At 41.8% G+C, this 15333-nt stretch overlaps 1 protein-coding gene across 1 annotated transcript in view; it reads left to right on the top strand.

Moving 5' to 3' along the window:
- LOC144360576 (Fanconi anemia group J protein homolog) overlaps positions 1–15333 on the top strand; it is a 47544-nt gene that overhangs the window by 7055 nt on the left and 25156 nt on the right. Inside the window, exons 4-5 of the mRNA XM_085491476.1 lie at positions 1690–1752; positions 2102–2239. Coding sequence (XP_085347602.1) covers positions 1690–1752; positions 2102–2239 — 201 coding nt within the window. The remainder of the gene's footprint in view (positions 1–1689; positions 1753–2101; positions 2240–15333) is intronic.

Here is a 15333-nt window from a genome sequence, read left to right as displayed (position 1 = left end):
TTTTATTTTATATTGTATGGTTAATATTGTTGTACATTTCTTTTCTGAGGCATATTTTACCAATAATTTTATTTCATTACTGGGGTATATTTCATTACTGGGGTATATATCATTGATGAGGTATATTTCTTTACTGGGGTATATGTCATTACTGTGGAATGTTTCATTGGTGAGGTATATTCCATTACTGGGGTATATGTCATTACTGTGGTATGTTACATCGATGAGGTATATTTCATTACTGGGGTATATTTCATTACTGTGGAATGTTTCATTGGTGAGGTATATGTCATTACTGGGGTATATGTCATTACTGGGGTATGTTACATCGATGAGGTATATTTCATTACCGGGGTATATCTCATTACTGTGGTATGTTACATTGATGAGGTGTATTTCATTACTGGGGTATATCTCATTACTGAGGTATATCTCATTACCGGGGTATGTTTCATTGATGGGATTTATTTCATTACCGGGGTATATCTCATTACTGTAGTATGTTACATTGATGAGGTATATTTCATTACTGGGGTATATCTCGTTACTGGGGTATGTTTCATTGATGGGATATATTTCATTACTGGGATATATCTCATTACTGGTATATATCTCATTACTGGGGTATATCTCATTATTGGGATATATCTCATTACTGGGGTACATTTCATTACTGGGGTACATTTCATTACTGGGGTATATTTCATCACTGGGGTATATTTCATCACTGGGGTATATTTCATCACTGGGGTACATTTCATCACTGGGGTACATTTCATCACTGGGGTACATTTCATCACTGGGGTACATTTCATCACTGGGGTACATTTCATCACTGGGGTACATTTCATCACTGGGGTACATTTCATCACTGGGGTACATTTCATCACTGGGGTATATTTCATTACCGGGGTATATTTCATTATTGGGATATATCTTATTACTGGGGTATATTTCATTATTGGGATATATCTCATTACTGGGGTATATCTCATTATTGGGATATATCTCATTACTGGGATATATCTCATTACTGGGGTGTATTTCATTATTGGGATATATCTTATTACTGGGGTATATTTCATTGTTGAGATATATCTCATTACTGGGGTATATTTCATCGCTGGGGTATATTTCATTACTGGGGTATATTTCATTACTGGGGTATATATCATTGATGAGGTATATTTCTTTACTGGGGGTATATGTCATTACTGTGGAATGTTTCATTGGTGAGGTATATTTCATTACTGGGGTATATCTCATTACTGTGGTATGTTACATCGATGAGGTATATTTCATTACTGGGGTATATTTCATTACTGGGGTATGTTTCATTGATGGGATTTATTTCATTACCGGGGTACATCTCATTACTGTGGTATGTTACATTGATGAGGTGTATTTCATTACCGGGGTATGTTTCATTGATGAGGTATATTTCATTACTGGGATATATCTCATTACTGGTATATATCTCATTACTGGGGTACATTTCATTACTGGGGTATATTTCATCACTGGGGTATATTTCATTACCGGGGTAAATCTCATTATTGGGATATATCTCATTACTGGGGTATATTTCATTTTTGGGATATATCTTATTACTGGGGTATATTTCATTATTGGGATATATCTCATTACCGGGGTATATTTCATTACCTGCATATATCTTCATTCATTTAGAGAAACAGTTGAAATGTCTCCAGCCCGATGTAGATTGTTGTGAAGCATTGTCAACAAAAACCTGTAAGTATAGTTATCACTTGCTGTTCCTGAATGCCAGGTGTGATAGATATCAAGATGAACACATTACATACTGCAATGTTCAGCCATTGTACTCAAAACAATTTTTGGAATTTTAGCATTAAATCAATTTGAGCCATGTGCAATGATGTTATATAACAGCAATATTGACACAATATTCGATCTGCTACATGTGTCTAAAATAACTCAGTAAATGAAATATATAACAAAGTACCAATGTGTGTATGTAGAACAGTGCTAAATTGCGTATCCCTTAAGTTAGTAAAGTTATTTCATTATATACAACTACTCCATACCCCTAACTATGCATATTGTATCTCATTGGCAACAGGTAGTGGAAATTGTAACTGTTGTTGTCATTATTTGACAACTGGTAGCACTTCTGTCAAACAGTTCGTTGATTCTACAGCTGCAGATACCTCCAAATATTTTCAAGATGATGCTATGACAAAAACTCCCAAGCCACATGGTTAGTCTTGTGCACCCACTGTGTATGTTTACAGATATACACCCACTGTGTGACAGGGTTCTCCCCAGAAATAATGCATAGCGCTGTAACTAGTTTGCACAATCATTTGCATATCATTTACATACCTTTTATTCATTCATTAATTAATTAACAGAACTCATTTACAATTATGAATATTAATGAGCTCGGTCACAGTGCAAATATTTTTTTAATGGAATCAACACATTAAGTTTCACAATTTAACACAATGAAACATTCTCGAAATACAGATGCTGCAGACTAAAAACAAAAACATATAAATTGTTGCAATATTAATGTCCATTGTAAAACGTTAAATGAAATGCATTCGAAACGCTAGGCAAGAAATATGTTCACAAATTTTATGATGTTTTTCAGACCCGCCATAATGACTGTAACGTATTAGTTGACTGGCATGTGTCCTTTGACCCGATGGGTCAAGAATGCCATTAACCAATCAAAATGCCGCATGGTAATGTCGGTAGAATCCAAAGTTTTCCGAATGGTAGTGATCATAAAAATTACATTGTGGAAGTAAAGCGTAATCGTAGCACGATGTGTTGGCATCGATTTCAGTTGAAAACTGCATGATGGTATTCACTACGTTCAATTACCCACCATAGACTCCGGTCAGATAAAATGACTATTTTGAACTGTAGGCATTAATCAGCGATTCTGTTGGTGACGGAGAGATAGAATCCAGGTCAGGGGAAGCCCCATGACCTCAAGATTCTTTTACCCCTTACGTCACAAACCCACATGACCGAGGCCACCTGGCAGCGTCACAGGTAGCCATCCATCACTCTGGTTTACTCTCCGCCTCGAGTGGAGATGAAATCTTGCGAGCTCTGCTGGATCGCCTGCTTTTTCCGGTCCGGATTTATAGCTTGGGTTGTTGCCGCTGCATGGCATCCGACATTGTAGCTGGTAGGATAAGTTTTCCTTGTCATTTTTACCCTCGTGTCGTTTTCCCCTTTGTGTGTAGTATTCTTCACAACAAAGAAATTAAAATCTGGCGCCACTACGTAACCAGTTGGTTTTCATGGCGGCATCTTTTACAACTGTAATTCGTTTTCCCTCATGCATGTCGTCTTTTATTTTCAATGTATTTAGCAATATATCGAGGTAATGACAGCACCAAGGCTCGTTGCCTTTTTCTTTTCGGTCTCCTCGTGTTTCGAGCTGACCGTGCAGTGGTTATATTCAGAATTTACCAGCATAGAACCTGCATCCGAGATACTTTGTCGTGGCTACGTGCGGGTTTCGGGGTTTATGCGTGAAAGCGTGTTTTTTTCACTGGAGTTCTGAGGCCTGAGATTTTCTTTCAGAGCCATCAAAATCGCTGACACTGACCGCGTCACAGCAAGGTCGCGTGTCCAGTAAACAAATCGGTTAAAGTGAGTTGCGTGTTTTGCATGAGTGGAAAGTCCTCGCGCTCGGCTACCGGTACTTCATGTACCGGGACGTCGAGTATTTTTCTCGGTCTCTCCCGCTGATCGGAGGGCATCCTCACAGTCTGTTTTTTCAGGCGGTGTTTTACCTGATTTTACCGGCTGCAGCGAGGCTGTGCCCCTGGAGGCTTTCCTCCTATGGGGCTCGTTGCGGGTCTCTTTGTGGACCCTTCCTCGCACGGCGCCGAGTTTGCCTCCGAGTTGAGGGTTTTGGTCGAAGGACTGTCGGAGCAATTGCGTCCCTGGCAGGCCGGGTAGATCAGACGCAGTCGGAGCGAGCTGTCTCCACTGTGTCCCCTCGGTGGGCAAGCAGGAAGAGACACGAAAGCATGTTTGCATTCAGACACGTCTCTTCCGGGGAACTGCCGTTCCCAAGCATGGCTCTCCCACTATTTTGGGGGGTGGCCGAGGCTCAGGCTAATTGCACCTGTCCTTCTCTGGATCCTCGGGCACTGAATGCCAACGGGGTGCTGGCAGCCAAGTCTCCGATCTCGGGGCAGGGCTTTCAGGGCAGGGCACACATTGACCCCCCCTACTTTCAGCCAGCTAGGGTTCGTCACGCGGTAATGGTACAACGGTAACGAATTTTTCCTTGTGTCCGGTCCCCGCTGTGGGTTTTGCCTCCTTTCTTACCGACCCACGGGCGTCCCCAGAGGGAACCGACCCTGTCATGAGACACACAGTCGAACATGCTCCCTCTCACATATTTAAAGTGAAAGGAGATGCAGTTCGCTCCCATCGGATACAGCCGGTACTCTGTATGACTCGGTTAGCCATGCTTTTGGGGTGAGGCGGAGTATCATCGATTCCAGTGATACGATGTATATACCCCCACCCTTGATCCTACAGCGACCACCTAAGGTTGCTTCAACGCTTATTGGATCACGGGCATCGGGATCCAAAGCAACCCCATCGGCAAGTCTCTCCCTGTCCGCCTGAGTGCGGAGTGGGGCGCAGAGCATGCAAACGCAATCTGATTAAAATCTGATGTAGTGTACGGGCTTTAATTATTTTGGCTATAAACTTATTTTAATTTTATTCCTTTTGTTATTATTTTACTTTATTTTGATTTTGTGTTTTTTTTTAATTCCGCCCTACCTACATTTTATCCGACGCCTATGTAAGTCCTGTTCAAATCTTGCGCAAGTAACAGCCAATCACAGCCCCCCTTTTATACAGGCTGTCGGTTGCTTACTTTTCAGTGTAGCGATACTCTACGGGCAATCTTTCTGTACATTATATTTTGCCCATTTGAATAAACCATTAATAGAAAATTGCTAGTATATTTTTATTTACAAAAGAAATTCCACAGCATTTTACAATTTTTGTCATTACATTGAATATTTTTTTCACTTCCAACAAATGTGTACACTTCCAGATCTTCGCCAGCCAAGGTTCGTTCATTCAGTCATCGCTTCAATTTTACATCAAACATTGAGCATAATTATCTAGAATGGAAGCAAAAAATAAGTAAATCGTAATGATTAGAACACTGTAAACAGCTATAATAAACAATGCAAACTGATTTTAAATTGTATAACGGTCACCGGCCCACGGCATCAACGCAGTAAATTGGAGCAAAAAAATATTTTCTGATCAATTGCGATGTGTTCCAAATAAAAAAATATTTTATTCCAGTCCAAATCAGCTCAATTACTTTAATAAAGAGTTATTGTATAATGTACAAAATGTTGACACATTTTGATGAATATTTACAGCTACGGCTTCAATACCGTAGCCGATTTAGGCCCGATCGTCAACAAAACATCACCCGTCTCCAGGGCAAGCGACTGGAACAAGACACCGGTCGAACCGGTGGAAACAAAATCGCTACTTCCAGAATAACTACGCAAAATAACGATCTAAACTTGAACCATTCGAGCCACAATATTAACATAAAAATGACTTTCGTTGCATGTACCATTAATTAACTAAACTTACTGAAAAGCTGTGTTATTCTTTGTTGCTAACGTCGGTATAATCCACCATTTTAGTTGAGTGTGTTTGCCACTCTGCCCGGTGACGTCATCATGTGCGCTATAGAAGGAGGTCTGTGATTCATTGACTAAAATCGTCGATAGTGGGTCTCGTTGAAATCTCGTTACATAGGTCAGATGTAGGTAGAGCGGAATTAAAAAAAAATCTCAAAATCAAAGTAAAATAATAAAATAAAAAGGCATTAATAACAAAAGTAATAAAAAATAAAATGAAATAAGTTTATAGCCAAAATAATTAAAGCTTGTACACTACATCAGATTTTAATCAGATTGATGCAAACGGTGTTGATGGGCGGCGTTGGTCAGCCGCGGAGGATGTAATCGCCGCGTGGGGATAACATTAGGCAACACTTCCCACTGGACCAAACGCTACCCGGTCGGTGTGGTTTCGGGATCAGACCCCATAGTGTGGGATGAGACCAAAACGCCCCCAACTGGATTCCAAGGCTCCTTCCCCAGACCCCGGTACCACGAATTTGGCACACCGGGCAAGGGGAGATAGCCGCATTCCATGAGTGTCTTTACCAATTGAAGACGACCCATCCAGCCCTGAGGGCAGAGTTGCTTGAGCACATTATTATGCATGACCAGCACTCTGGATACCTTGGAGGCAGAACGCACCAGCCTCCTAGACCAGGCGACATTTTTACTGGTGGGCCACTGCACATCTACATGCGACACCCCTAGTGTCGCCTGGCTCTCTTGGCCAGGGCCACTACCGTGCTACGAGACGCGGCCTTAGACGCACATTTTTCGCCGACAAGCTGAGCCGGGATACGTCCCCACCTCAGTGACGCAGACTGGACATCCTCCACCCTCTTTGTTCAGGGAATGGTGGGTACGGTCTCGGTGCTTCGGAGTGCAATGAACCAGAGGATTCAGATTGAATCCGCTAGCCAGTTTGTCCTGCCATTGTCAAGCGGAGTGCACCCCAAGCACAGAAAACACAACGCCCTAGGGCGTCGTCTGCTAGCCGGAGTCAGCCAGGAGGCAAGTGCTTATACCCTTCCATGGGAGGGGAGGGTAGTGGCGCGCCCCCAGGGAGGTAAGAGCCAGGTGGTGACTCCTCACCCTCCCTGGGCGGACGTCTACCCGGCAGCAGGGGAGGCATGTTTGATGCTCACCTCTGCAACTGGGGGGGACAGGCACATGTTCGGTGAATGGCCAGGTCACAAATTAGTGACTACTTCAGGCCTTGGGGAACTCACCTCATGGGGGTAGGGAGCAGACACACCCTCGCAACTGCCGAACACATGGCCACATATCCCTGTCGTACACAGATTGTGCCGGTGTAGTCCGGTTTGGAGACGGCGGGTGACCGATCCCTGGACCTTTCCAGGTGGTGACATCCGTTTACGGGACACCGCTGAAATCTCCATTTCCCCCCGTCAGTGTCTCCCCTGTTGGGCACTGCCAGGGGACTCCCGCAAGTCGGAAGCAATCAGACAGGAAGTAGCAGTTTGCTGGGGAAAGACGCCATACACAGGGTACATCAGCCAGAACTAAGGCCAGGCTTCTACCCAAATGTGTTTGTAGTACCAAATCTACAAGTGGCAGGCGTCCAGTTTTGGATCTAGGCAGACTGAATCAGTACGTGCTCCTCGATCGGTTCCACATGGAGACACCATTCAGGGTTCTTCTCTCCATCCACCGTTTTCACTGGCTAGCTCTGCTAGACTTAAGCGGGGCCTACCTGCACGTACCGATGCACCCAGCGAGTTGCCATCTCCTTCGAATCGCCCAGCTGGGCCAAGTATTCGAATTTTGGTTGCCCCCCCCCCCCCCCGCCCCCCAACCCCCGTTCGGGTTAGGCACAGCGCCCTACGTGTTCACCAGAGTGATGAAACAGGTAGTGCTGCTGCTTCACCAGATGTCGGTTCACCTCAATCCGTACCCAGACTTACGGTTACCAACAACCCGGGCAATGGGTAATAGTCAAATGCGTCAGGCTAACACGGGATTTACTTCACCAGTTGGGCTCATTAGTAAATCGACAAGTCCCACCTCGACCCAACGTGCAGTTGGTGTTCCTGGGCATGGAGTTTTGACACAGAGGTAAGCTTGGCTTAGCTATTTCAAGCGTATTGCTTAGCGGTAAGCAGCCTAGCCGAATGCCTAGTCAGTGTTCCCTCAGTGTCCCTCCGTGAACTAATACGGATCATCGAAATGATGACCTCGGTTCGAAGGGTCGTTCCCCAGGCCGCACTACGCAGTCGCCCGGTATAACGCTTGTTATAACGCCGAGCTCTCCTATGAGAACTAGATAGGCGGGTTTCGATCTTGGACCAAGTGAAGGAAGCCCTGCCCTGGTGGTCGTCACTGGCCAACATCGGACAGAGGAGCACCTTGGGCCCGCTCGCCGCAGGTATGACTCTGGTAACAGATACCTCCCCCTAGGGTTGGCACAGCATGAAATCGCGTGTTTCCGGTACGGTTACACAACGGTTACATGGCGGTTATGCAGTAAATCCGCCGCGTAACCGTCGCATAACCATCGGACTATGGCGGTGGCATATTCGTCGCGTAACCGTCAGCCGGAAATGCTACGTTTGTCGTCCATTCAGTCCAACGTAAATCAACGGTCATTTCTGAAAAACCGCAGATTTCCGTTCAACGTTTATAACGTATACTTTTAAATAACCGCTGATTAAGTTGGACGGAAGAAACGTAAATGCAAAAATATACGCCAATTTACGTTGAAACTGAAACAACATATACAGCTGGGTAACCGATCATTACGTGAACGGTTTCCGGCGTATTCTTGTGTTCTTCCACGTCATGTACGCAGAGTACGCCCATTGTAAATTACATTTATTTTGACGTTTTCCGGGAACTGCCTTATAATATTTATCCTTACATGGTGTGTATAACCGTTTACAATTTAAATGTGCTTTAGCAAATGTAATAAAATTATATCCATATTCGTATATAGCGCCCTCGTACGTCTTGTTTTTAAATTGCTTGTTAAGTACAATTACTCCCGTGTCATGATCCCGCCATCAACGACAAACACAGTCGTGGCTTGAGGATTGACGTGCTTAGCTCCAATACATCACGCTTCTTGTACGTCTTTATCAGTTCAATTTCATGACATTTCAAAAATCTAAAGAAAAGTCTAGTATGATAGAACGAAGTTCCGTCATATTTTACGTTTTGGAAAAAAAAAAAACGTGTAAGGGGCTGCACTTGAACTCAGCCAAGACAGCTCACACTTGTTTGTTAATACATTGTTTATAATCACGTGTGTTACTTCACGACAAAAGAGGTGTTACCACTGTGGCATCAAGTGATATTTGTTTTGTCTGATGTGACTGAACCACGGTTACTAAAACCATGACTGAACTTATAAACATACTGTTGATTAACCTATGATTAAAACACGCAATGAATGTTTCTTAAAACCATTATTTTCGAAAGTTAGAAAAAGAGTGTCAGTGTTAGTATATTGTAGTACGTAATCATTTCTCAGCCAAGTCACTTTCGAGTACACATTTGTGGCGTTCACGTTAGAGATCTACTTGAACGCTCGGCACGAACCGAAATCAGTGGTGAATTTTCAGAGAACACATAACTATATATATGATCGGATACAGTAGTAATGAATGAAATGAATGCAAACTGTCGTCGGCGACGAATATTCATGTGCTGCAACCGGTATTTTCTTGCAATGCTACATTGACGTAAACAAAAAAATCAAATCTTCTAAGTCGTTCATTGCATGATGACTCGTAATAAATACTATAATAACAAAAGGAATTAATTTCAATATGTCAATTATTGTTTTCATCATATGTGTATCGCTTTCCATGTTTGGGTCAACTAACAGATTGACGAATGATAGCGTGATTTCTGCACGAGCCGAGTGGGTCCCGATGTGGGTCCGGACAAACGTAAACCCAGTGCTGTAATTCTCTCCAAACATGAAGGCTTAAAATATCGGCACGTGCTGAGATCCCAACATGTGCACGTAACGGATGCTGATGTTGAAAAGGCTGTAGACTGGTAGCTGTACAATTCGTAAATAAAATACGTTGGTCGTTACGTCCCTGGAATAAATTATATTCAAAGTTCATATCTAGTGCACTACTCTAGTGAAGGGGGACTTTGATTAAATTACACAATGAATGTGTAGCGGCACTGGTTTGTATACTTGCCTTGGCACAGCTATGCCCGTGTGAGAGACATTATGGAACTCTTAATAATATAATAAAATATTTAAATTTAAAATGTGTATTTGTTGTAATGTCAATGTAATGTGCCTGCTCAAAATCATCCGATACCTTGATAAAAACTATAATGGTCCATTAGAGGATGTGGATCTACATGCAAGTGTCAACTACGTTTGTTGCTATGAAATATGTGTGGTCTAACCAAGATCTGATTGGCCTAGAACAGTATACTATACCAAATTATAACCGAAAGAGCGAGACTATTCCACTTCCGTCTGAGGATAAAAACGAATAGAAAAATTGTAGTTAAAATGTTCGTTGTTAAAAACTACATACAGAATGCTTTATCCCGATGCATATTTCGTCGAGAGACCATTTCGTCAAAAGTATGATGTGAATTGGCAGTGCTGAGCACCCTCCCCATAATAATATGTTTTGCTCCGCATTTATTGTAATATTACAAATTAAGAAATTCGCTGCAATTAATAGTTGGTGGTTTGTTGATGTTAAATGGATAAGACTCAATTCACACACCAAGAGGTGTCATTCTTCAGTTAAAGGGACACCTTCCAGTTAAGATTAATTTTACAACAAATTTACTTTCTGGATTAAAATAACAATGGATAACAAAAGATAGATTAACATTGTAAACAACATAAACAATAGTGTCCCATGATTCTTTGGTGCAATCCATGGGATTGAGCGGTTCCCCTTTAATGATTATACAGTAATCCTGTCGTCTCTACCAATTAGTCAATATTATATGGAAATACACGTTCTGTTTACCGATTTGTGACGAAAATATGTAAACCAAAGTCCTTGACTTCGTGTTTTCACGCTTGTTATATTAGCAGTCTGGAGGAGTATTATGTATACAGAATGTGCACAGGAAGTTTCGTTCTCAGGTTTACTGTATACGAGATCAGTACCGTCAATAGACCGACTCAACGGAAACAGACAAATAAACTTTAGCAACAATCTGGTCGTGTGTATCCGGTGGACTGCTGCCGTTTCTTGTTGGCCATCATCAACTTGAATTAGTTCCGCGTCATATTTTTCCGACGATGTATAAATTACCGAGCGCGCGATGTTTCAAATTATGACACATGAAGACTGCTCTGTATTTGTTTGAAAATCAATTGCTATGCTATATCACAGTCCCTCTAGCTATCCCTATAGAGGGACTGTGGTTATATTTAAACAAGCAAATTGTAATCCGTTCTTAGGATGTTTATATCAGTTGTTGTTTTGTGGGATTAGCGGTACAGGGGGAAAGATAAGCATTCATTTACTCAGTGGACAGAGGGATCCAATCCAAGGGATTGAGCGGTTACTGCATTCCGTAGTTGGACAACCAGAATGCATTGTTCCATACAGTTACAACATAGCAACCGGTTTGACATCGACAACTTTATATGCAGTCTGCTATTCTTTTTTTGTAAATTCTTAACCCTGTTAAACGATTAGACGGGCATAACTTGGCATATGCCAAGAAGCGAACCCAAACGGTTTGAAGGTTCTCAAACTCATTTCGACGAAGCAACTCTGACATTGCTTCCAGCGTCTCTTCTGTTACACTATTCAATCAGGAGAATGTAAAGTTTCACCTCGCCCAAAAACGTTCACGCACAATATATATATAATTATATATGTGTATATCAAGTATAAATGGGAAAGGATGTTTTGTCTTAACGTATATATTGAATAATTACGACACCACGATTATCTGGACTACTACATTTATTTTTTATATCGGTCTTAGCAAAGAACCACAAAATGCCAGTACCGAGGATTGATTCCGATATTCTGATTAGTCCACCATCCACCACTGTTCTATCTCCCTTTGTTCTATGTCAAAAATTAACGCTGTTTCGTTTGTCATTACTTTGCGCAAAATAACGACAAAAGTGCAACCATATCAAGTACGAAGTCTAGGCAAGTAGTGTGAATAGATCTGGTGTCATGGCCTGGGGTGCGAAAACGAAAGGGGCTTCCCAAAGGAAGTAGTTTACACGAACCAGCTCCCTGCACGAACCTAATTCGGGAAAGTAGTGTCACGTGAGTGTATTGGTCTACTGAAAACTCATCTAGTTGCGTTTTATGTCTGAGAATATTACTCAAACACCTTTTTACCTATCGATTTCTTCATTCGTTATTTTTTCAAAAATCTGCCCACGCTCGCTGCTAGAAACCGCCATTCAGAATTTCCGACCAGAATAAAAAATTGCTGACCGGCGCTATGCTATTTGTTTGCAATACACACATGATGTCGGCCACTGGACCGTTATGCATCAGACTCGTAATATTACTAGTCTGGGGTTATGCTATTGTCACGACATGGAAGGAGTACATTCCATGGTCATGTTAAGGTAGTGAGAAGGGTTTGATGACGTTTTTGAATAAAGTGTTCTCTGCCTGTTGTTTCATTCAGAACCATACTTTATAATTTATGATTCAAAAGCCTAAATATAGAGGGACATGTTCGCACTAACCGGACAGTCATTGTTACCACGTGACAAAAAAATGGCGAACCTTGTAAAAATGACGCGATTGCGAAAGCTCACAGCGGAAATTTGCGCCATGCATTTCCCGTGATCAAGTTCATTGAAATGTGTCCCCGGTAATCAAAAGACCCATTTTTTTTCGATTTCAAAGCAGGTTTGTTGTTTTTGTCCCATAACTATTTCATACTATTCCACAGACTATTATTCTGTGACAAAGCATTTCCTAAAAAAAACAAAAAAACAGACATATTTCATCTTATTATCTTGTGAATGTGTGAGTTTAAACGTCCGAACGCACCTAATTTTACAGCGGTGCCAATGAGTTCATTAATACCTGGGGTTACTCAACACTAGGGAGTTGATTTGTAAATTGTGTTATGTCAAGTGGACTCATATAGTTATAACAATTTAAAATTAAAATATAACACTTGAACGCATATGCAACATATAACCTGTTATTTTATTGTAACCAGGCGTGACGTTTTGAAAACAACGTTTTACCCGCATCTAGCAAGATTATGAAATGGTCCCAATTGTGGGCGTGCCAACACAACGGCGCCATCAAGACTAGATTGGAAAAGACTCAAGTGTTTTGCAAAGTTCCAAGATATATTGTTAAATGACTGTCCGAATAATTCTCAGAACAGCTGCGATTGCTTCACGAATATTTATAAACAGATCAGAACTCTAAAACAACCCCTGGCACTGCGACAATGAGCGATAAAAACTGAAAAAAGTTGTGACGTCGCTCAAGTGAAATTATTTAAAAAATGCACTCCTTTTTCTCTCTACATAGTCCCACTCTAAAGAGACTGTACTTATTTCTACCACAGTCCCTCAACACCCGGTTGGGAAACGCCTTTGTTCTAAGATGTTAATCCCCCCGATCGCTGGTAACAGTGTGCGTTGTGGAGTGAAACCGGTGACTAGATTTACACTGTCTTCCGCTCTGCGCCTGTGAATCTTTGTCATTTTATACAGCTTATTTCGAAATTATTCCGAGTCGCGTGTGTAATTTGTGTCCATAAAAGCTTCCTGATAAGGCACGTGTAATTTAAAAGATATGTTCATTTAATTGACATAACAAAAATCCAGAATTTCAGACCATAACAGCCAGCACTGTTCATTGTAGGGTGCCTTGTTACGGTGACGCTGTACAAAAAGTTTTCACCCTATGAAAACGATCACAGTCGTCATATTTTTGTTTAATATTTTAATTATTCCCCAACATAGATTATTTTGTGTAGAAGCAGTATTAAAGGGTTCATTTCAGTCGATCATTTTACCGTTAGTTTTGCCCCCGTAGATACTTGTATCCGCCCACGAACCAAGATAGTCGTCGAGTATCGTTCGAAGAAAACGACTGTTCGAAGTGTTTTTTTATATTGATGCCTAAAATTTTGAAGAACCGTTGATTTATATCTTAGAAATATCCGAATCATGTTGGTGTAGTCAGATTCCGATATTCTTCTCAGAGAATCACTGAATTAAACAGCTCCCTGATTTAGAGTGTACAAAATTTGTTCATGTTATATTATTTATCTCCATGGTTATATCATGGAGCTATGGTTATATCAAGATGGCGATTCGAATGACCAAATTCAATGTTATAGTGACAGTATCTGATTTTAACAAATCTCACAAACACACTTTTCCGACTTGAGCTATTATTTTATTAATATTGAGGTGGAAGTTAAAAAAAGTGCCCAATGCTGTTTTAATGGCTGTTCTGTTTGTTTCGATCAAACTTAGATCGTGTTTTAACACATAAACTACGTTCGATAAGTTTTTTGCGGCCCTGACAGAATGGATGGCTGCGTCGTTGTCTCTGTTTCCGTAGCCTTCTTTCGTGCATTCAGCAGCAACATTCTCTGGGCCCTCCTGCAATATATCATTCCAATCGATATCGGAATCGACAAAATCCTCGTAGTTTTCCCACATTTCGGTAAATAATGTACCGTCTCTCGCGTTGTGCCAAAAATCGAAACGAAGTGTATACGCATGCGTAGATGTGATTCAAGAAGGCTTCTGTTGTACCATACCATATGCTAATTTTATGGTAATAGAAATGTAGGCTTGCGTTCACTTGGGTTAACCATGGAGGAAAAAAGAGACCTCCATGGGTTAACGAATAAACAATTTGACGAACGTGTAACACGCATTGAGACAAAAGAAGTATTATCGTTTCCCAACCGGGGGTTGAGAGACTGCGTTTCTATCCACCCCTTATCACGGAGATACTAGTTGCGTTCACGCACAGCTCCTTAGCACGGGCTAAGAGATCAAATTCCTTAGCCCGTGCTAAGAAAACGTGCGTGAACGCTTAGCACAGGCTAAGGAATGCTAAGTACGGGTTAAATCTGATCCGAATTTAAGACGCGGTCTAGACCTTAGCACGGGCTAACGAAGTATGCGTGAACGCTTAGCCCAGGGCTAAGTGCCCTCTGCGACGACCTTTGGGTGTGAAAATTGTCCCATGTTCGTATAACGACACTATTCCACCAGTCATTACTTCGTGCTCGCTTCCACACTAATCGGGTCACTGTTGTAGTAGAGCGTACAGCAGCTCCAATCGTAGACAAAAAAAATTTGGTTCGCTGTCTGCGACATGCATTAATAAAACTCTGTATTCTGTTACGCCCGTTGTATACTGTTTATGTGCATCCAAATAAGTTGGGTCAGTCTTCTCTCGCGTTCCTGTGCACGTCGCTTCAAAATTAGAACGAAACATGCCAGCAGCAGAAATAGAACCTAGCGCGTGTCATCCATTTTTTGTTCGTAAATAGCGGCTTACCAAAGGTCACCGACTAATGGCACCCCTTAGCCCGTGCTAACGACTGGCCCTCCCTGTGCGTAGACGCAATTGGGTCTAGCCGAAATGCAAATATGCTAGATAAGCCTAAATCAGCTTAAATCTTAGCCCGTACTTCGTGTAACGTGAACACAACTATTACC

Source organism: Saccoglossus kowalevskii, chromosome 16, assembly GCF_978046115.1.
Source record: "Saccoglossus kowalevskii chromosome 16, keSacKowa6.1, whole genome shotgun sequence".
Taxonomy (NCBI): domain Eukaryota; kingdom Metazoa; phylum Hemichordata; class Enteropneusta; family Harrimaniidae; genus Saccoglossus; species Saccoglossus kowalevskii.
This window is presented reverse-complemented; position numbering and strand designations above follow the sequence as displayed.